Source organism: Archocentrus centrarchus, chromosome 1, assembly GCF_007364275.1.
Source record: "Archocentrus centrarchus isolate MPI-CPG fArcCen1 chromosome 1, fArcCen1, whole genome shotgun sequence".
Classification (NCBI taxonomy): domain Eukaryota; kingdom Metazoa; phylum Chordata; class Actinopteri; order Cichliformes; family Cichlidae; genus Archocentrus; species Archocentrus centrarchus.
In genome coordinates, this window is record NC_044346.1 from 8,682,162 (window position 1) to 8,703,019 (window position 20,858).

The 20,858-nt window shown below is 41.1% G+C and overlaps 1 protein-coding gene across 1 annotated transcript in view; it reads right to left on the reverse strand.

Annotated features, from left to right (window-relative positions):
• Positions 1-1,379: 1,379 nt before the first annotated feature.
• LOC115789410 (zinc finger protein GLIS2-like) overlaps positions 1,380-20,858 on the reverse strand; it is a 32,634-nt gene continuing 13,155 nt past the window's right edge. Inside the window, exons 2-7 of the mRNA XM_030742814.1 lie at positions 15,206-15,386; positions 14,092-14,285; positions 9,647-9,832; positions 8,263-8,396; positions 7,481-7,599; positions 1,380-5,713 (exon numbers count right to left, since the gene is read on the reverse strand). Coding sequence (XP_030598674.1) covers positions 5,040-5,713; positions 7,481-7,599; positions 8,263-8,396; positions 9,647-9,832; positions 14,092-14,285; positions 15,206-15,371 — 1,473 coding nt within the window. The 5' untranslated portion in view covers positions 15,372-15,386 and the 3' untranslated portion in view covers positions 1,380-5,039. The remainder of the gene's footprint in view (positions 5,714-7,480; positions 7,600-8,262; positions 8,397-9,646; positions 9,833-14,091; positions 14,286-15,205; positions 15,387-20,858) is intronic.

Sequence of the window (20,858 nt, forward strand, 5' to 3'; positions counted from 1 at the left end):
CACGCAGTGTATCTCCCAAGATCTTTTTTTCTTTTCTTTTTTCTTTAAATAAATAAGGGGAGGAGAGGGGGGCAGGAGGACACGCAGTCGGGTGGGGACTGACGGCAGAGGCGGCGCAAGCGGTTGTGTCGTGTGTGTGTGTGTGTGTGTGTGTGTGTGTGTGTGTGTGTGTGTGTGTGTGTGTGTGTGTGTGTGTGTGTGTGTGTGTGTGAGAGAGAGAGAGAGAGAGAGAGCGCGCAGAGAAACGCTTATTGGAACAGCTCACCTTCCCACTCAGGTTAAGTGCATATCCAGTTAATATCCAGGCTAGTAAGGAGATGTTTAGTGAAAAATTGTTGTGCCCATACATTTCCAGTTAGGTAAAATAAATCAGTGCTGTAAAAATAAGAATTTTGTTCAGTATTTTCTTATACATGCCATGAAGCTCCTTTATGCTAATGTTACTGCCAGAGGAGGTTTGGAGTTAACTTTTACATGTGACTGAGCCGCTGTGGTTCCTAAACTCTTCCACTTTGCAGTAATACTTACAGCTCAGGACCATAGCTGGTTGTGGAATACGTAGGAGGGAATAAATATGAACTGGTAGGTGTCTGACTTTATATGGGACTCAGAACACCTGAATTCAAAGATGAAGAGGTGTGACCCAGAGTTTTTGTCTACAAAAACTAATGTGGAGCACTGTAATGCTCCACATTAGCATTACAGTGGTAATTTACTAATGGAGTAGGTGGCTATGATACTTAAATAATATAAATAATCAAGCACCAGTTATATGGCTTTCAAAGAATCAGAATCAGAATCAGAAGTGGATGGTAGTGGATGGTGGTATTGTCCCTTTACACAGGCTGTAAACTCCCATGAAATGGTGAACATTAAATCCCAGTACTTTGACAGTCATTAGTGTCACTCTCCACCCACTGTTAGCTTTACTGTATTTTATGATAAGGCCTCAAGTTCCAATGGGTGGGCTCAAGCAAGCTGAGAAACATTATCTCTCAGGAATACAGTAACTCGGGTGTGCCCCGGGCCTTCCTCCTGGCACACCTGACCACCACACTGCTATAAGAAGTCTGGCTGTATAGAAGTCTATGGGAAAATGACTCACCTCACCACAGTTGACTTAAGAGGAGTTCTTTTTCATACATTACGTTCTTTTTATGTGGTGCGGTAAATACATCAAAGGTTCAACGTTTTTGACAAATTGCCTGAAAAACTACTACTGCTAGTGATTAGGTCAAAGTACAGCTCACAGAGCTGCCAGCATGTGTAGGTTGTCAGTGTATTTATAGCACTCGCTGTGCTATCAGCATGTTCATAGCAACAAGCGGCTTAACTTTATCTTTACTGGCTGCTCTAAACACAGAAAAAAAAACAGCAGGTGAATTTCAAACTGATCTTTTATTTAGTTCACTAAGCCGATCAAACATGTTAGGCCTTCCTTACATTCACTCATCACACTTGAAGTTTTGAAAATGTCTCTATTCTTATAGTAAACCATGGAAAGAGGCAGCCACAGATATCATGAAGTATTGTGCAAAGGTCTCCACCAGTCCATCACTAAGCCTTCCACTGAGAGCATTTCTGATGAGGCTTCAGTGAGCAGTAGATGGCTCAGCTGAAGGGCCAGATGCATCTCTCAGGTCCCATTTCAGGTCTTTGTTGGATTTTTTTCTTAAGGGCACGACTTTCAGATTCTGCTCATCTGCTATAGATAGTTCTTTTTAGGAGTGCGACTTCTTTTATCCTCCACTTGTCCAGTTTCCTCAGATTGCTTAAGGACACACTGCACACCATGCTGAGGTATGCTAAGTTTTTGGCTAATAGTTCTTTGGGAGTTGACTTGTTGGTACACAAATACTATGTTATTCCTGTAAAACTGTGTTATTATTCATATTTTGTGGCCGAGGCATTCCAAATCCCATCAGAGACTGTTTATGGTTCATATGGCATGTTTATTTGTGGAGATGTAAAATTATAACTCACTTAGTCTCAAAGTGCCAAGACTATTTTTTTTTTCTCTTTTGAGCTATCAGTAACATTCAGGTGGTATAAGGGGGAGAACATGCAAACTCCACACACACAGAGAGAGAGAGACCTGGGCCAAGGTGGAATCGAACCCAGGCTTTTCAAACGTTACTCTAACTGTGAGGCAGCAGTGCTAACCACCACACCAGCGTGCACCACTGTATGGGTCTTCAAACTTCTAAAGTAAATAAAATGTTACAACACAAAAAAACTGATAATACGCCCTCTCCTTTACTGTTTTTATTGACACTGAGTCATTGTCATAGTCATAGACACTGGTGACATCCTTGGAAGGTGTTGCAGCAGCCCTGATGTACAAGTCACATCTGTTGTCAAGCCTGTAAAAAGTTTAAGGTTTTCTAAAATGTATTTTTAAAAAAAATAGTATATTTATTCACTTTACATCTGAGTACATATGTTCCATATGCTGAGTGATATATTTCAGCTGAAACACAAGGCACTTACTTGGGTACCTTTGAAATACTGATCAGGATGTGCAAACAGGAATACAAGATAGAGCAACAGATACTGGCCACATGTGGCCATCGTCAAACATTTATCCTTCCTTTCCCCTAAAAGACAGACCCACTGTTTCTTCTTATGTACCATGTCCCACCTCAGTGTTTGTTTAAAGTTAATGTGTAATCATTGCCGCCATATACACACCTTTGTCTACTTATTGGAATGTTTCCTTCAGATATTTCAAAGGCAGGGCTGATCCTGTTGAGATCATTGTCTTGGAGTGATTAGTACAACACTAAGCTGGGATAAACTGCAAGCAAAGGAGTTCCACCCTTCACTTTTTGTTTTTTTCTTCTTGCGACTAGAAAAATCACATGGTCAGCCATATAGTCACACATCACTGTGTTCCAAATGTGAGCTAAAATAAACAGCAGTGGAGCTGAGAGACACACTGAGCACGTTTCAATGTGTAAGTCAGTGAGATGGCTACTGAAATTGTCCTGTCTAGCATGAGGCCTCCGGTGGTTTAGCTTTCCTCGAGGTTTGGAGGCAAGGCAATTATTCTGCTTGCTGTTGGCTGGGAAATGAAGCAAGTGAGGGGGTACGTATTGCACCTAGCAGCTGATGTACCAAACTGAAACCATAGGAACCTTTACACAATGAGAGTGAGTCAAAGCTTTTGATTCCAAATCGACTTAAGTACAATCTGTAGCAGACTGCTGTGCAAAATCCATTTCAAAAACACATAATTGCATTTCATACACATAAATATTGTTTAAACAGCTTTGCTAAAATAAAATAAAATGTAAAAAAGGTAGCTCTTAAAGAAGTCCGCACTGTGTATTTTAGTGTTACACGAAAGTCTTTGTGTATGGACTGCATTTCCTGTTGCTCCCCACAATCCTGGTTCCCTCCCAGCCTCATTGATGAGCAAACAATCTGAGTCAGCGGAGGCACTCAGTGGGGGGGTTGTCAAGCTTAGAAACTACACAATGGTCAAGGTGCCAGCTGTTTCTGCTTAGCAGGTTTGGAAAATCGAATCCAGGAGATTGTCTGCTGAAAAAACATTAGTAAAAACAAGGTGTAGATGAAAAGAAAAAGATATGAGTCAGGGCATACCAAAGGCTCAGTTCACCCAAATTAAAGATATTCCCTAATTTACATGGTATCTAGCTGTGCAACCATGTGTTTTTTTTCCTCTTTGTAGTTAAACTGAGGTTAATATGTAGGGCTCATAACCCTCTAACAGGACAGGCTAAACGCTCTTTGTAGCTGTTACAGCTACAAAGCTGGTCTGTAACAGCCTGTTACAGGCTGTTACAGACCAGACAAATGATGACATCAGCATGCATGAAGCATGGACACTTTACATGCTAATGGTTAGCATGCATTAAATATTACCTTGTTAGCCATCTTAACTATACTCCTAAAAAGAAATTGAGTGTATAAAAGGGCAAGTCTACATTTTAACTTTTTTTTTTTTTTCTGTTGACAAGAATCATTAGCTCAGTAAACATATTCCTGGTGAGTTTACATTCTTTTTCAGTGCAGCATGATGTTAACTGGGTAAATTATGGTCAGATTTAGAGTAAAATAACCAGTCAAGGTGGGTATACTTTAAAGCCTTGTCACTACTGTATGAGCATGCTCTGGTTTTCTTGCTCATCGTACATGGTTTTAAAACCAGAGATCGAGCAGTTAAACCAGACAAACTCAAAATGCCACACTTGAGGCTCCAAAACTAGTCCACAGACCAATGGGCCATGTCACTGTGCCTACGTCAACCACACCAAGTGGGTACATCGTTTTTATCAAGCCTACTAGCAACTGTCTGAAAGTGGAGTAAAGGACCATCACTGAACAGAGGTGATAATACCAGCTATCAGTGTAGTCTTGATATCCCTTCCCAGGCACTTCAACCCCCACTCACACCTTGCCTCATACCTTGGCTCATGTGGCAACTTACATAATCAGTAGTGGATCAACAACCTTCAGGACCACGTCCAAAGGAGATAACCCCGACCAGGGACTCTCCACCTTTTGTTCTTAGCACAGATGAAGCCTCTTGTATAGGACGTGAAACATCTTCATAAACCTAAAGAAGTCCAATTGCCTTCTTTTTTCAAGCTCTCAAGACTATTTCAAATAGAGAAACTTTTTGTATACTTTGTATACTATAATTGTATACTTTTTTTATACAATTATAGAGATATCTGAGGTCAATGACAGAAAATACAAAATGGGTCTGCGTGCTCCCGTTAGTGACCTACCTTTTTTTTCTTTGCAATATGGGTGAACTGACCTTTTCAAAGTTGAGACAGCTAAATCGTGCATGGTGTAAAACCTTACTGTAATACAGTACAAAAAAGCCCTGTCAGGGTTTGTTCATTACGAGACCTCTTTAATGAACAAACCCCTAAAGGGTATCTTGTACGTATCCCTGTGAGATGCTAGTGACTTCTAGTGAATATGGTAATATCTGACACCCTGGTAGTGAAGGTGGGCTGGAAAAACACAAACTCCCTGGTTCTGTGAATTGCTGAGGGCTCATTCTAACTGACAACAGCTGGTTTGAGGAGTAGCGCCCTTGATGGAACAACGACCCAGGACAAAGCGTCACTTCGTCTCAGCCCCACCCCTGCAGAGAGGTTCAGCGCTTCCCCTTCCTCTCCTTCCTCTGATTCCTCTCCGTCCTCTGGCTCCCTTCTTGCCACCTGCCCCAGACCTCCCAAAGTGCCCAACCCGAACATCGAGGCAGCTGAAAGTCCAAAGCGCAACAGTGGGGAGTCTGAAAGGCTGAGCGGTCCCATGCTTCCTCCTCCACCCATGGAAAAGAGTGGTGCCCCATGGTGGCCTAGGGCTCTGGCATGGCAGAAAGCAGAGAGTGGCAAGGAGGTCCCAAAGCCCCCAAGCAGAGCTGCAGCAGCCCCGGGAATGATGACAGGAGCTCCGCTTACAGAGGGCTGTTCAGTGGGACTCTGGTGGCCAGGAAGGCCCAGCCCTGTCCCCGACCTGCTTGAAGTGCCTGGCTCCTGGGCAACAAAGTGCCCATGGGCTTTGATGTGCTTACGCAGGGAGCTGGGGTCCGTATAGCGCTTCAGGCAGCCTGCCATCTTGCAGTAGTAAGGCTTGTCCACGTAGTGGGTGCGAGTGTGCTTGAAGCGGTCACTAGAGTTGGAGTAGCGCTTGCTGCAACCTTCATAAGGACAGATGTAAGGCTTTTCCCCTGGAGGAAAAGAGAAACAAAGAAACAATTGTGAGTCAGAGACAGGAAAAACTGAGGGAGAAGAAAATAATTTAATTTGAAGACAGAGCCAGAGAAGGGTGTTACTTTTCTACAAAGTTTGTGCTTTCATTATTTTTCTCATCAAACCTTTAAAATTCAATTAGTTGCTAACTTGTGATGTGCCATTGCTTTGTGAGAAAAAGCAAAGAAAGGAAAGTGTTATTTCAGCATGACATTTTCAAAAGGGCAAAAAAAAAAAAAAGAACTTAAAAACATAAGCTAACATGTTTGTTGATGGCAGGCACTTCTGGATTTAAAAAAGGGAGATTAATGTGTTCAACCCCGGAATTATAAAATAAGATGTCAGGCATATTACACTATTAAAAAAAAGAGAAGCAAACACTAAGCAGATGACAGGAGTTGCTGCCGACAGCAAATTAGTTCAGTGCAACCAGCAAAGATTTCCAAGGCAGCAAATGAGATCTACACATCACTTTTAAAACTTTAAAGAGGCATAAAGCATTTGCTGCAGATATGCAGTATTAGTGAAAATCCTGTGTGTCCAAACTTTTGACTGGCACTTCATTTGGTTCTGTTTGCTATTGTAACCCAATCCAGCATAAAAGACTTTGAAGTATATTTGAACAGGGTTTATGCAAACTGTATATACAGGACCAGTGGGTGAGTGTGTCTAAACCTTTGACTAGTCCTGTATTTCATTTGTGGGTGTGAAAAGATTTCACAGCAAACAGGATCTGGATTAAACAGATCCTGTTTGCTGTGTGATTTAAGCATCATTTTTGCTGTCAGTGAGAAGATGGAGGCTTTGCAGGGAATTATGATTCACACTTGAAAAAATAATCAAATAAATGGTGAGGACACATGCATTAGAGGCTTCACAAAGTCAAACATCACAGCGGAGATGTGGAGGGATAACGGCAGCACTCAGCACCAGTTACATTTGTCATCTTTGACAGGAAGTGTTTGAAGGAATCTTGTGCGACAGTGTAGCTGGTGTTGTCATGAATAGGTGTGTGTCTGTCATTATTCTAAAGTTTTACAGGTGTTGTGTGTACATTTATTTGTCTGTCAATGTCAAAGCAACTGTGTGACAGGACCACTTGTGACAACTTGACCAATTGGTCAACCACTGGGTGACTACTTACAATTGGTCAGCAAATGTGGAAAAATTCAATACAATTGCCAGGCAACCACTGATTTTTCTTAGTCGCGAGGAGGCTGACATCTTATTTTTGGGTCTAGTGTGACTGAGCTATAACTGGCCAGAAATCAGTGGTTGTAGGTTAAAAATAATGTGGGCAATAAACACATTCTAAGCATCACTGTGATTCATTTGAAACTGTGTTTTTGCCACCTGGTGAATTCCATGAAATATAAGTTAAAACTGCCAAAGCTGCTGCAGTGTTTTTATCAAACTTTAGCTAGTGTATTGTAGTGTATTTCCAGTTACAGGATGCTTGCTGGTACAGCACGACAGCTGGGAAAATAAACTATAGAGCCCACGTTTATGATCATGAAATATACAGTATGAACATTGTCTGTCTGGCTTCTGTGTTTCTTAAAAAGTTGTAGGAAGAGAGAAGCAGGCTGTGCAGCTTTGGATGAACAGACAGTACTTCTTACTAAGACCAAGTTACTGCTGAATTTGATATTTTGATGGGATTAGTTAGCAGTAGAAAAACCAGGAGTAACATCACACCTTTCTTTCAAATCAGTCTTGGTGCATTTTTTTAACAGCGAACTCACCTGTGTGTGAGCGGGTGTGTATCTTCAGGTTCTCCAGACGTGAGAAGCTCTTGTTACAGGTGGGGCAATGGTGTGGCTTCTCATTGGTGTGGGTACGGATATGAATCAGCATTTTGTACCTATAAATCATAGCACATCAAATAAAGATTTACAAACAAAATATGTAGCTTATAATTTGTTCAGTGTCTTTATTTAGGGCATGCTGCTGATGTCTTTGTTATGGTCCTGGGCCTCTGGCCAAGTGTTTTGTGGGGGGGTTTTTTTGTCTTGTGTTGTGTTTCATAATTTGCTCATGGTTTAATTTTTTTTGTATTTGGTCATTTTGAGTTTTTGTGCTCTAGATTACTAAAAATCGAGTTTCAGTTCTGCTTCCATTATAAACTGCAATTATGGGTAATTCCTTGAGTTTGTTTTCCTGCCCTCACGTGTACTGTGTCAAGTCCCATTTCTATGCCCCATGTCCAAAAGACTGCTTCAGTTCAAGGAAGCCTTTCAGCTGAGACGTGAAACATCTTCAAGAAACTTAAAGACGTCCAGTCACCTTTTTTCAAGCTCCAGAGACTACCGTGACCTGGATGACTGAGAACCTGCACAGACATGCTGCTATTGTGTGTTATTTGAAAGCCTGTTAACCTGGAAACAGCTTTATCTTTTGCACTCAATGCCTGGTATGATTTACTTGATAGAGAGCAGAACAAAGTAATGTTAGTTTACACCAGGTCAGGAAATAAATACATCGTTTGTTTGAAGACTTTACTGACAACCTGCTTGGCACACAGTACCTGGCATTGAAGCCTCTCCCATTTCGAGCACAGCCTTCCCACTGGCAGCAGTACCCAGAATCCTTTTCAGGCTTGACATGGAAGTCATTGATGTGATCCACCAAATCCTGCAGCGAATCAAACAGCAAGTGGCACTGGAGGACAGAGGAGGGAATGAAGCTGATGAGTGACGATGAACCGGATCTTTACCGTCTTATGTCCATTTCACACAAACAGTCGATCTTTTTCTTTATTAGTGACTTTTATAATTCAACATTTCGGTGTAGTATACTCACCTCACTTCTTTATGTTTTCATGAAGCCATCAAAAGTATTTGATAAATTTTTAATTTAAAATAAATTAAGAGCATCTTTTGATAAAGTATCTATTATTTTATGGATTAGACACACAGGACAAAAACAAAGAGCCTCTGTTTCCTTTTCAACATCGTCCCAGGAAGCATATTTATGAATGATGTAATAAAATTAAAAAGCAGAATTATTCTGGGCAAAACAAACCAATAAAATGTAAACTCATTGACAACAATAAAGACTCTGTGTGCTTTTAGGATTGTGAGTATGAATGTTTGACTGTGGTTTGCAGAGTAAGAGCACTACTGTGTGTGAATGTCGATTTGCTTAAAACCACCTGTGTGGATTTTCCTACAACATTAGGCTTCACCACATTGTGCTGTGATAACACACTCACAAAGACTCGTAAGGTGAAAACAACACAAGCAACACGGCTGCTGGCAAAAATGGAGATTCTGGCTCTTATTAACCTGACATAATAACCTATAATTACAGTATGTAATAGAGTGAAGCATGACGTACTGAGGAGCGCGCCCGCTGAGCGTAGTTTCTGTTGTTCTCCCTCAAAATTCCTCAAAACCAACATCAATTTGCTTTTTCACAGTTACTTGATTGGTTTTTTATAATGCTTATTAAGCATATTTATTAATTATTTGGCTCTTAAAATACCAGAAATAATCTATAGGAAATGTTTGATTTTGACCTTCTAGGTAATCAATTTAAAATTATACAAATGGATGGAAATTAAATTCTTACATTTAATGCAAAAAATAGGATCTTTCTTTGCTTGATCACACTGAAACACCAATCCTTAGTATGGTCGTCTGACCTCTTGTGGCTGTCGGCTTTATATTTTTTTTTTGTTTGTAGCGCCACTTAGTGGTCAGACTAATATTTACAGGCTCTTTTTGTCCCTTGATATTGAGCTCATTGCAGAAACTGTGCCTTACCTGCTACTAAGCGTGGGGTTTGATGCACAGCAGATGTTTTTTGTTAATATCTGACAAATTGCTGTGAAGCAAGCTTGTGGTAAAATGCAAATAACAAAAGTACTTGTGTAGGACTAAACTTACAGTATTCATAATTAAATGTACCTTCATCCAACGGCAGGCCAACTGAGCATCCATGGAGGGTTCTGGAGAAACTGGCTTTTCTCGAGTCTGGCTGATGAACATGGAAGAGGGAAAGCTGTAGCTTCTCGGTGGACTTCTAACTGGGAGATAAAACGGATAGCCCTGCGGTGAAGCTGCAGGTTCCACGCCTCGGTGAAAAGCTGCTTCCTGAAGTAGGGGAGGATAGAGAGGGGTCAGAGCAGGAGAATCTAATACAGTCATTATGTAAATATCAATAAGAGAGTGATTATGATAAAGCAAGTGGAATTGTGACTATCAATAAGCAGTAGTAAGGAGCTTAGTGAGCGAAGACTCTTAATTATTGCTCTAGATGTCATCTATAATGTTACATTGGTAAATGCTTTATAGAAACTAAAATAAGCCACTATGCTTCTAATGTGCACACTATTAATAAAGTAGGTGATGAATATGTGTACCTTAATCTAAGGTGTCACCAGTAATAATGAGCTAAGTAAGACAAAATGGTCCAAATGTATACTTTTATTATAAAAGATTCATCTTAGACTCTTAATTGTGTAACTTTTAGTCTAGAGAGTCGTAATAAGATGATGTTAAATATCTTGTTTGTTTTCTAGCACCAACAGAAAGAATTTTGTGGCAACAATGCTGGGAGTTCATCAGCAGACCTGACATTAAACCCTGCAGAATCTCAGCTTTGTCCTCAATTATTCGAGGGATACAATTATCAGAGGAAACAGAGAGAGGTGGACTAAAAATGAATGATTTCTGCTGTGGATTCTACTGCTTTGAAATCTGAGATATAACCCAGTTTAATACTGATAAAATGATTGTTTACACAGCTTGTCTTTGCTACAAAACAACTTAATTACATCCATGACATCCATGTTTATTAAACGGGGATTGAAGTTCTGCACTTTAAAAAACAGAAATTCAGCAAAATGAATTATTACAGACAAAAATGCTTTGAAAATGTAATTTCGCAGTTACATGATTAATCTGGGCCAAGTGGGGAGATTTGGTGCCCTAACAAAACGGGACTTTGTGTTTGATGTTTTCACCATTAAAGCGCAGCTAAAATTTGATTTGAGTCGCTGGGCGGCTGTGTGCTGTGTGCAGATGCTGCACCAGCAAATTAGATTCACTCCCTGGATCCCAATTTCAATTCAATCCTGCTGAAGGAAAAATGGAGCACATTCAGCCACAATCAGTCACTGGTTTGAGTATTCCAAGAGTGCAGTCATGCCTGTTCACAAGATTAACCGATTATATGAAGACACACACCTACACAGAAAGGTTTCCCCTGGATCGTCTGCTTGTAAAACAGAATATTTTTATTCTTCCAGTCCTATTTAAAATGAGTGCCGCACACACTGGCTGTGTGTTTGTAATGAAAACGACTCAGGTTAAGGGAATGTAACATTCCAGGGTGGCAACATGGCAGGTAGTTTAAAAACCGGACAAATCTTAGAGGAACAGTTTGACCTTTTCAGTAACATAGGAGGTAGCTGCCGCTCACATGTGTACTATAAATACAACACTGCAGCCAGCGGCCAGTTAGCTCGTTTAGCATTCATTTGTGAGCTGTTCAGGTGCAGGTAGGGGGATCGCCAGGGCTGAAAATTGAAGCCAACATGAAGTCTCAAAAACTGCAGTTCTACTGCTGTCCTCTTGAGTCCTGCTCCCATCTTAAAATGCCTAAATGCAGCCATTACAGTGCACGTTTACATCTATGTACATAATGGAATTAGCTGTCAAACAACCCGGCCTAATTTGATGTGCTTTACCTGCCATGAGGTACGGCACATCAAAGAAGTGACCAGCTTGTATTAAATTAGTCTGTTACTCAACACTAATTACCTGCTATCACTGCTGTGTATACAGCCACTATAAAAATTGACAGTGACATCACGCATTGGTGGTGACATCCCAGTATGAAACCTCCAGTGTGTGAAACCAGACATGATGAGCCAGAGGTGGGTGGAACTGTGACAGCACACATTGAAAGGCCAACAACTTATGGCTGACAGGTCATTGGTTAAAGAGCACTTCCTGGTTTGTGCTCCTTCCTCACTCTAAAAACGACCACAGTGAACTCCATGAATGAAAGCGCTTATTGAAGTCACAGTTCAAGAGAGCAGGCACCAATTTCCCATAGTCTTCTACACAACCAGAAGTCTTTTAGCAACTGGCCACTTCTGGTCATTAAAAACAATGCAGATTTAAAGTTCAGCTACAGGCCTGTGAAGAAGTATTTGCCCCCTTCCTGATTATTATTTTTTTGTATATATATCACACTTGAATGTTTTAATTCAGCTACACTGAAAGGTTTTTGAGCATAAACGGCCTGTTTAAGGTCAGGCCAAAGCATCTTTTTACTTTTTTTAAGGATCTTTAAAAAAGCTTGTTAATCTTTATTTAATTTTAATTTTTTAAATATTTTATTATTCATTGTATTATTAATATTGGTATGATACAGTTTACCTATACCTGACAGGTATTCTGAAAAGAAGGCAGAAAAGAAGTGACAGATGAAAAAAAAAAAAAAAACAGCACAAATAACTAGATGCCAACTGCTGCATCTGTAACAAAGCATAAAAATAGAGAACAAATAGCACCTGAAAGATTAAAATAAGTGAGTGAGCGCGTCTGTGTATTGTGTGTTTGTCATAAAAGGTACTTTGTAATGAAGGTGTCAAAGCATCTTAATTGGACTGGAATCCGGACTTTGACGAGGCCGCTCCAAAACCTCTTTAGTTTGTTTTTCTGAGTCATTCAGAGGTGGATTTGCTGGTGTGTTTTGGATCATTGTCCTGCTGCTTAACCCAAGTATGCTTGAGCTGCCGGGCATGAATTGATGGTCGGACATTCTCCTTCAGGAGTTTCTGAATTCATGGTTCCATCAATTACAGTCGTCCTGAAGCAGCAAAGCTACCCCCAGACCATCACACTACCACCACCATGTTTGACTGTTGGTTTGATGTTCTTTTTACAAAAATGCTCTGTTAGTTTTATGCACATGTAACGGGACCCAAACCTTCAAAAAAGTTCAGCTTTTGTCTCATCAGTCTACAGAATATTTTCCCAAAAGTTTTGAGGATCATCAAGATGTTTTTTTGGCAAAAACAAACCTCTGTGTTCTTGCTGGTCAGCAGTGATTTTTTTTTTCTTGGAGCTCTCCTATGGATGCCATTTTTGCCTGGTCTCTTTCTTATTGTTGAATCATGAACTCTGACCTTAACTGAGACAAGGGAGGCCTGCAGTTCTTTAGATGCTGTTCTGGGTTCTTCTGTGACCTGGACGAGTCGTCGATGTGCTCTTGGAGTAATTTTGGTAGGCCGCCCCCTCCTGGGAAGGTTCATCACTCCATGTGTGGATAATGGCTCTCACTGTGGTTCAGTGGACTCTCAAAGCCTTAGAAATGGCTTTGTAACCCTTTTCAGACTGATAGATGTCAATAACTTTGTTTCTCAGCTGTTTCTTTAGATTCTGGCATGATGTGTTGCTTTTTGAGATCTTTTAGCCTGCTTTACTTTGTCAGAGAGGTTTTTTTTTGCAGTTTGTATTAACTCAGGTTATCTTTGACTTATATTAAAATTTACTAATGATATGAAACATGTAAATTGGGGAACTATTCAAAATTAAAAAAAAGAAAGAATGAAATCAGACAAATGCTTCCATCTTTTGTACTGTAGCACTCTTATGAATGAAAATTGCTAACCAAGATTGCAAACTTTACCTGATAACTTAGCGCTCCACCTTCCAGCCTAGATTAACTTCTGTTTTTTCCACAAAAATCTTTGGAAAACAACAACATGGTGGCAGCCAAAACTTTTTAATTATTCATGAAAATTTTGAGCTTTTAATTATTTAGGCATGAAATAAAAAGGACAGAGAAATGACCAAATTAATTATTAGTTAAGGTTTGACTTCAGTGTCAGCTCAGATATAATGTATCTCAAATCAAGATAGGCACACTAAGTGGATTAAATTTGGAAGCAGAGGTTTGACGGTCCAAATCTGCAGCGTGAAAGCTGTGATTTACAATATGAGATCATTTCTTCTTCCATGATTTTTTGCACCAAATAAAATGCTATGCATCAAATCCTTGCGAGCACCATGTAGGCTTGCAAACGTATGTGCAATTTGTCAAATTTGCCACAGTGCTCACAAATTACTCTTATAAAAATGCACCACAAGCCCTTAGGAGATGGATACAAGATATGGATTTGATCAGACTCTCTGCATGCTAAGTATGCTGCATGCAGCCACACAGTGCTAAAGGAATTCAAAATTTTTAATCAAATCCCAAAATCCTGTTTGAAATGTCAAATGTGATTGAAACTGTTACGGTCTGATCTGATCCGATCTGATCTGATGCCACATGCAAAGTGTGTCAGCAATAGGAACAGCAGCATTGGTGTACTCCAGCAAACACCTGGACTCACCCGAGAGAAGAGATGCGGCTGAGGGCTGCTGCTGTTGTGTGGGGACTCCATGGGAGAGGACGGAGGGAGGGAGGACGGGGAAGAAGGGGATGGGGAGAGAGAAGCGGCATGGCGGGAGGAGGGGGACAGGCTGAGGTCCATGGCTGGAGGGGTGAAGCAGGACCCAGGTCGTTCTTGTGAGGAAGACAGGGAATCTAGTTTGGAAATTAGAGATAAATCAGGCTCATATTACATTTGTCACAGTGTCGTGAGTCATTGATTCACTGCTTTCTCGAGGGTGTTTGACAACATTCTCGTGCAAGCTGATGCAAGAAAAACCTTTTTATTCTACTCACTATGGCAGTTGGTGGGCCAGCTGGGTCTGCTCTTTCTTGCTTTGGGATTTTATGGCATCTCATTTATAGAATTGACAGCATGGTAAAATACATTAGGGGGTAACCTAGGCAGCTGTACCCTGTAATGCCCACAAACAACCCACTAACAACTTAACAAGTTAAGTTTTTCCTTGTGTGAACCTCAGAATTTTTTCTTTCTGCCCCAGGATCCCTACTCAGCCCTGCTCCAGCCCTCTGACCCTCAGCCAGTCCCACTCGCCCAGCTCTCTCCACAGACCTTTGCCTTCAGACTGTGAGCCATTCCCACAACTACATTTACAAATCAAACTATTGAGTTTTTAAACTCAGTTTCTATTTTCTGCCTGTGGGTCTGTGTTAAACACAGAAGGAAGAGCACAATTCAGAATTGCAGAGCACAAAAGCTAAGACAAGAATGGAGTTACAAAGTCGATTTTGTTTTCGAATGTCGCAGAGGTGCTGTATTTTTTTAGGTCACTCCATATCAGTGTCACACTCCCCCTGTTATGAGCCACACTGACAAACTTGGGGACAATCTATGTCTTTCTGAGGACACAAATGAGCTGCTGTTCATTGGATTTACAATATTAGGTTAGCAGGAGGACAGAGAATCAACTTATTACACTATTGCATTATCACTGATAAATTTACTCACTGCACCACGGCATTATCAAAGCCATGTCATGTGTCCATTTAGGAGAGTAGAAATGATGAAGACTACATTCCTGTCATGGTAAAAGTGCTTTCTGGGTAACTCTTACCTGGGGAGGAGGGAGGGGATGGAAAAGTCGTACACTGTAGCCGTGGTCGTTTGGCGCTGACGTGGGCACAAATAGAGGAAGGGCAGCTCCTCTTTCCCAGTATCGCTGGACCGTGTGTTCGTCCTGATGGAAGCTTCAGGTCCAGTGGCTCATCCACAGACAACATTGCCGCTGATTATTGCTGCAACAGAAAGACAGGTTAACAGACAAACTGAATGACTTTCTGCTCTTTTGATTAACATCCTCTTCTGGCTTCCAGCGTCTTCATGAAGACACCAGTGACTCAAAAACAAATTGGAGGTTTTTTTTCAGTGCCCTCCACGAATGAATCTGTACAGTAAACAGTGCATTTCTTTTCCCGTTTCTCTCTCACTCAGGGATACTGAGTCTGTCGTGGGTTCTAACCGCAACAGGAAATCTCTTCCCACACTCACAGTGGGGTGAGATGAGTCTGATTCATCCCTCAAAAGACATGCCTAAGACCCACAAACCAAAACAACCTTATTTACACACAGTGGGACATTACTTTCACACAACTGTGGCATCAGTGCCACAATACAGTGTGGCAACAGCCAACTGCACTTACTTTTATAATACTAAAAAAGATTTTCTTGATCCAACATCTACAGCTCTGCATATTCAGCATTCAAACGAGTAGCACAGAGTTACTTTTACATATCTTTCTTCATAAGATTTCATAAAGGGATATCGTTCCCCGTTTATAATTAGGATAGCAATATTCCTCTCCTCTTTAAAATCAAAGACAAGATAGTAACACACCTACATTCAGACTCCCAAATGTGCAATCACACTAAATTATAAGATGATTCTAGCAAAACTATCACAAAAAACTACTTAGTAATAGTAGTAATAGTAATAGTAGGTAGTATAGGAGATACTTTACTAAATTGTGAATGTTTATTAATTAGCACACACCCTGCAAATGTTACTTATTCTAGTCCATGCATTCTGTAAGAAGCCAAATTGAAAATAGCAGGGTTTTAGTCCTTTGTTGTCAATTTTAGTTGTAGCTCAGTTCCCGGGGGGAAATGTCTGAAATGCATAATCATGCGGGTCTGTTACTTTGATCCTCTACATTTTTGTGGTGAACACTGGAGGGGCTAAACTAGACTTTTCAGTAGTTTTCCACTTCTGATGGTAAGATACTCTGGGTGAAGCATGCGACAAAAGCTATCCTAGCCTCTGACTAAACTCGTGGGCTCTTGTTAAACTAAATGAGTCAAGACCCAGATATGTGCTACAAAGAAAAAAAAACATTTCCCAGGAGAAAACCAAAGAGAGGAAACTCTTGGACCAAACCCACAGTAAATGCTTGACAGCTGCCGGGAAAGTCGACACAGCACACAGATTTTTTTTGCACCTGAGAGCTGCCTGGAATATCGGCTATCATCTGTTTGTTTTAAGCTACCGTTACTGAGGACAGTTTCTCTGATACATCAGCACAGCTGTTATTTACCACCAGTTTGAGAAACTGCACTACAGGATGTCAAAAAAGCTCAGTGAGTTTGGTATTAAATAGTTTGTCTGCACTAATAGAGCAGGCCGTTTAACATTTACTTGTTAAGTCTGATGTGTATTACAGATATCAAAAATACAGTTTTGATTAATCATTACTACATTGTTACATTGTTTAAGTCAATATATATAACTACAACATAGATATATGCAAATTATAGCTTAAATGAGAAAACCTATAATGTGACATTGCCAGGAATCCAGTGCTGTTATGACCCTGCTCATAAGGCACAACATCAAATGGAGACACCAGAATCAATAAAAACATGTTAGGTTAACGCCATCCTTCTTGGCCAAAGAGATTACAGCAAAAACTTCTATTCCCGATTAAATAAAGGGTTTTAAAAGCCCGGGTTTTAATTCAATTATTAAATTAAATCCATGGGAAAACTGTATGAACTGCAGCCAGTATGACGAGCTCTAGCACAAAGCTAACAATTAGCAATTAACGATTAGCCCACGAAACACCAAAAAGACTCTTGTACGGCCGCTGCAACACCTGCAGAGGTTGCAGAGGAGTTTAACATTGTACGAGTTGGTATATCTCATAACTCCCCTTAGGTCACATTTTTAGATAACTGTTTGTGTCCACATTTTTTGTTGTTGTTGTTAAAACAGACAGAAACAGGTTGAACTGTTGGCCCTGGCTTCCAACTCCTATCCTACCACACAGGTGAGACCATGTTTTTTTGTTCTGGTAAAATAAAACTATTTCCCATCCTCCAAAAAAAAAAAACACAAAAAAAACAAAAGAAAGTTTGAAAGCATTTCTGTTTTGCAGACTTCACTTGAAATCGTACTGTCATGGTCCTGGGTCTGGGGCCCAGTGTGTCTGAATTGGACTTTTAAGTTCTGCTCTGTCTCAGTTTTAATTCGCAGCTTTGGTACCTTTTGTTATTATAATTCTTGATTTGGTTCCTGGTATTTATGCTCCTAGGGGCTGGATTTGTTAGTTCTGTGATTGCCTGACTCCCTGGTGTTTCTCTGGTTTTGTGTCTATCTCTGTGCCCCTGTGTCTGTCTGGTTTCTGTATCAAGTCCACGTGTCTTAGTCCTGGTTTCTGTCATGTTTAGTCACTTCCTGTTTTTATTTGATGGGCTTCGGTGTTGTTGGTTTGACATTCAGTTTTGCTTCCTTTGTCTTGTTCGTGTGATTCTGCTAAGCTGTGCTCCCTGGTGATCCCATTTCCCTGATTGCCCTGATCTGTATTTATTGTCTGCATTTCCCTTTGTTCTCTGTCACGTCCTTGTTGTCAGTTCCCGCCTGCTTTGTGCTCTTCGTCTGTCAGTTTTCTTATTCCAAGTGAGTTTGTAATTTGTTCTGCTGGCTGCTGTCCACTTCCATCGGTCCTGAGTTTCCAGCATTAAAGCTGATGATAACGTAACATCCTGTCCTGGGTCCTACTTCGGGGGTCCTAAAACTTGCCTGCCACAGCGTGTTTTGTGACACTTCCACCCACAGCACAGAAGCGCTTTCAGGTATCTGTTTTCCAAACAGTAGTATTTGAACTGCATTCAGTCAGCTTTTGCCTCCAGTGGAACTCCTAAATGGCGCCAGACGTGGGTTCTGAGTGCATTTGTGACACAACTGCAAACCCTCCATGGTGTGTCTCACTATATGACTCTTTAATGATATCTGGCAGTAAGAGCATTCTTAATTTACTTTCACTGGCTGGATTAAAACCGGCAACTTTCCAGCTACATGTACACCTCCTTAACTTCTAAACTCGCTGTCACCACAAATTCCTCCACAATCACCCACACAATCCCCCGGCATAATATAAGGCAGAGGCTAAACCACAATGAAGTCAGTGTTTAGGTCCTCCTGTCGGCCTGCCAGCTACCTCACCACACTAGTTTCACATTCCACAGCAACCTCGCTGACTTCTCTCTCTCTCACACACACACACACACAGCTATTTGGAGGTACTGTAAAGGCACGCACATTCAGGACCATATGTATCCAGGCACGCATGCAGAAAAGGGTCACACCAGTAGACATGTGTAAGGCTCATAACCACACATGAGCCCCCAAACTCCAACAGTTCCTCCCCCCCTGCTTTTTCCCTCAGTGACCTGCGTTTGGGCAGTATGCCCAGATCCACTTATGGATCCTCCATTGCCTAGCAAAACACATACTTTGACTATTCGCAGACTTGCAGTCAAGCGTATGTACATACTTGCGCGCTGGTGCGTGCACTCACACTCACATACAGTATAATGCATACTTTAAACACATGTGAGGGCTAGCCTTTTTCACTTAGAGATGGTCTTTCTATACTTTCGAGACCCCTAACTGAGAGATGGCACCACCCTAGCTCCAACCCTCAACCAACATAGCTATATGCTTAAAGCCGACCCTCGTGATTACCAACACGAACTCCTTTTTGTTTCTTCTAGTGTGAAATCAAGACCAGCCCGAAACACCTCAAAACTTCGACGTGTCCTCACACAATGGTCACATATTGTGTGAGGACACTATAGTCCTCACAAGGAAGGCAATACAAGCCAACAAACACACACACACGCAGGGAGAGTGCATACACATGTGCATTTTTTGCATGCAAATCAATATAACTCAAGCAAAATGGACTGCTGGTGCTGTGTATATATACAGTTAGATTTTTTTTACACTATTATATGTGAAGCAGAGCAGACAGACACACACACACACACACAGTTCAGTTTATGTCACCCCTCAGGTGTAAGACACGCACGCATGAGAGTTTTTCCTCCTCTCACAGGAAACATTTGCTTCCACGGTGCCCCGATGTGGCCTCTCCCTCTCCTTTTTTTTTTTTTTAACTCCCCTCTCTCTCTCTCTCTTTACTTCCCTCCCTCTCAGTCCTTCCTGTGGTTTTCCTCTCCCAGTCCTCCAGCAGAGCATACCTCTCCCGTTCTCTGTACCTCCCACTCCTTTTTCTTCTCTCCTACTTTTTATTCTCCAGTGCATTTTTGTGCTCCCTTCTTTCATTTCTCGTCAGTTTCTGGACTTGTTGCTGCAGCACGCATTCATATCAGGATCATAAATGATTTTTAATTCCTTTCCTCTTCATTCCCATTGTGTCTTTCCCGTCATCTAACAAGATCCGATGACATGAAAATGACAATATTAATAACTGAGAGCGTAGACCCTAAAGTTTCAGAAATTTTGAGCAGGATCAGAGAGTAAACACTCAGGCTCAATCCTAGTCTTGGACTACAAACTTTTTCAGTTGAGGTATTCATGGATTCTTTTTTCTTTTACTCTAAAACTATGCTTAATACACTTCTGGGAATCTAAATTAGCTGTAAAGGTTGGGATGAAGAGGAATCAGTTTTCAACAAGGGAGCAGACAGGGACATAAGACAGTCCATCACTCCAGAAACAATGTCAGCCCTAATAATTTTAGGGGTTATAGCCTTTGATCTTCCATCCAGTGTCCTTATAAGGTATTACGAAAGACTGCTGCAACAGTGAGGATGACAGGAGGCTTTGTTTTTGTCATGTGGAGGCATACAGAGACAAAAAGAAAGAGGCTGAAAAAGCTGAGGTGCCCTCGTGAGAAATGAAATCGGACACCTGCTTGAGCAGCAGTGGACAAAAGCAAAAAGAATGGTTTGCATTAGGGAGAAAAAGGGTTTCTAAGGACATAGAAAGGTTGTCGAGAAGCATGGAGAAAACAGCAGGGGGTTCCTCTTACCACACACTCTGGTGAGATGGAGGTAAACAAGTTCTTGGAGGCAAGTTTGTTTTTCTTTAAAAGAAAGAGGACAAACATGAGTTCTTCTTTTCTTATTGATGTCCAAGTGTTGCACAATATGTTTTTCAAGGGCCCAAGACTGCGCAGCTCATCCAAAACACTAATGACTATATCACATTTCAAACTCGAGTCACAAAAACAAAACCACCTCCACTGCAATCAGGCGGTTTCTGCCGCCACGGCAGCAAGAAGGAAATTTACTGTCAGTGTTCACAACTTCAGAATGAGTTGCGCTGTTGTTTTGTATGATGTCAACTCTGATTCACAGCGTGCTCGCTGTGCCAGCATTCAGGAGAGTGAACTTCCCTCAGGAGAATGAAAAATGGCACGGTACAGGGAGACTGAGAGCGAGTAGGCGATGAAAAACTGCAAGCA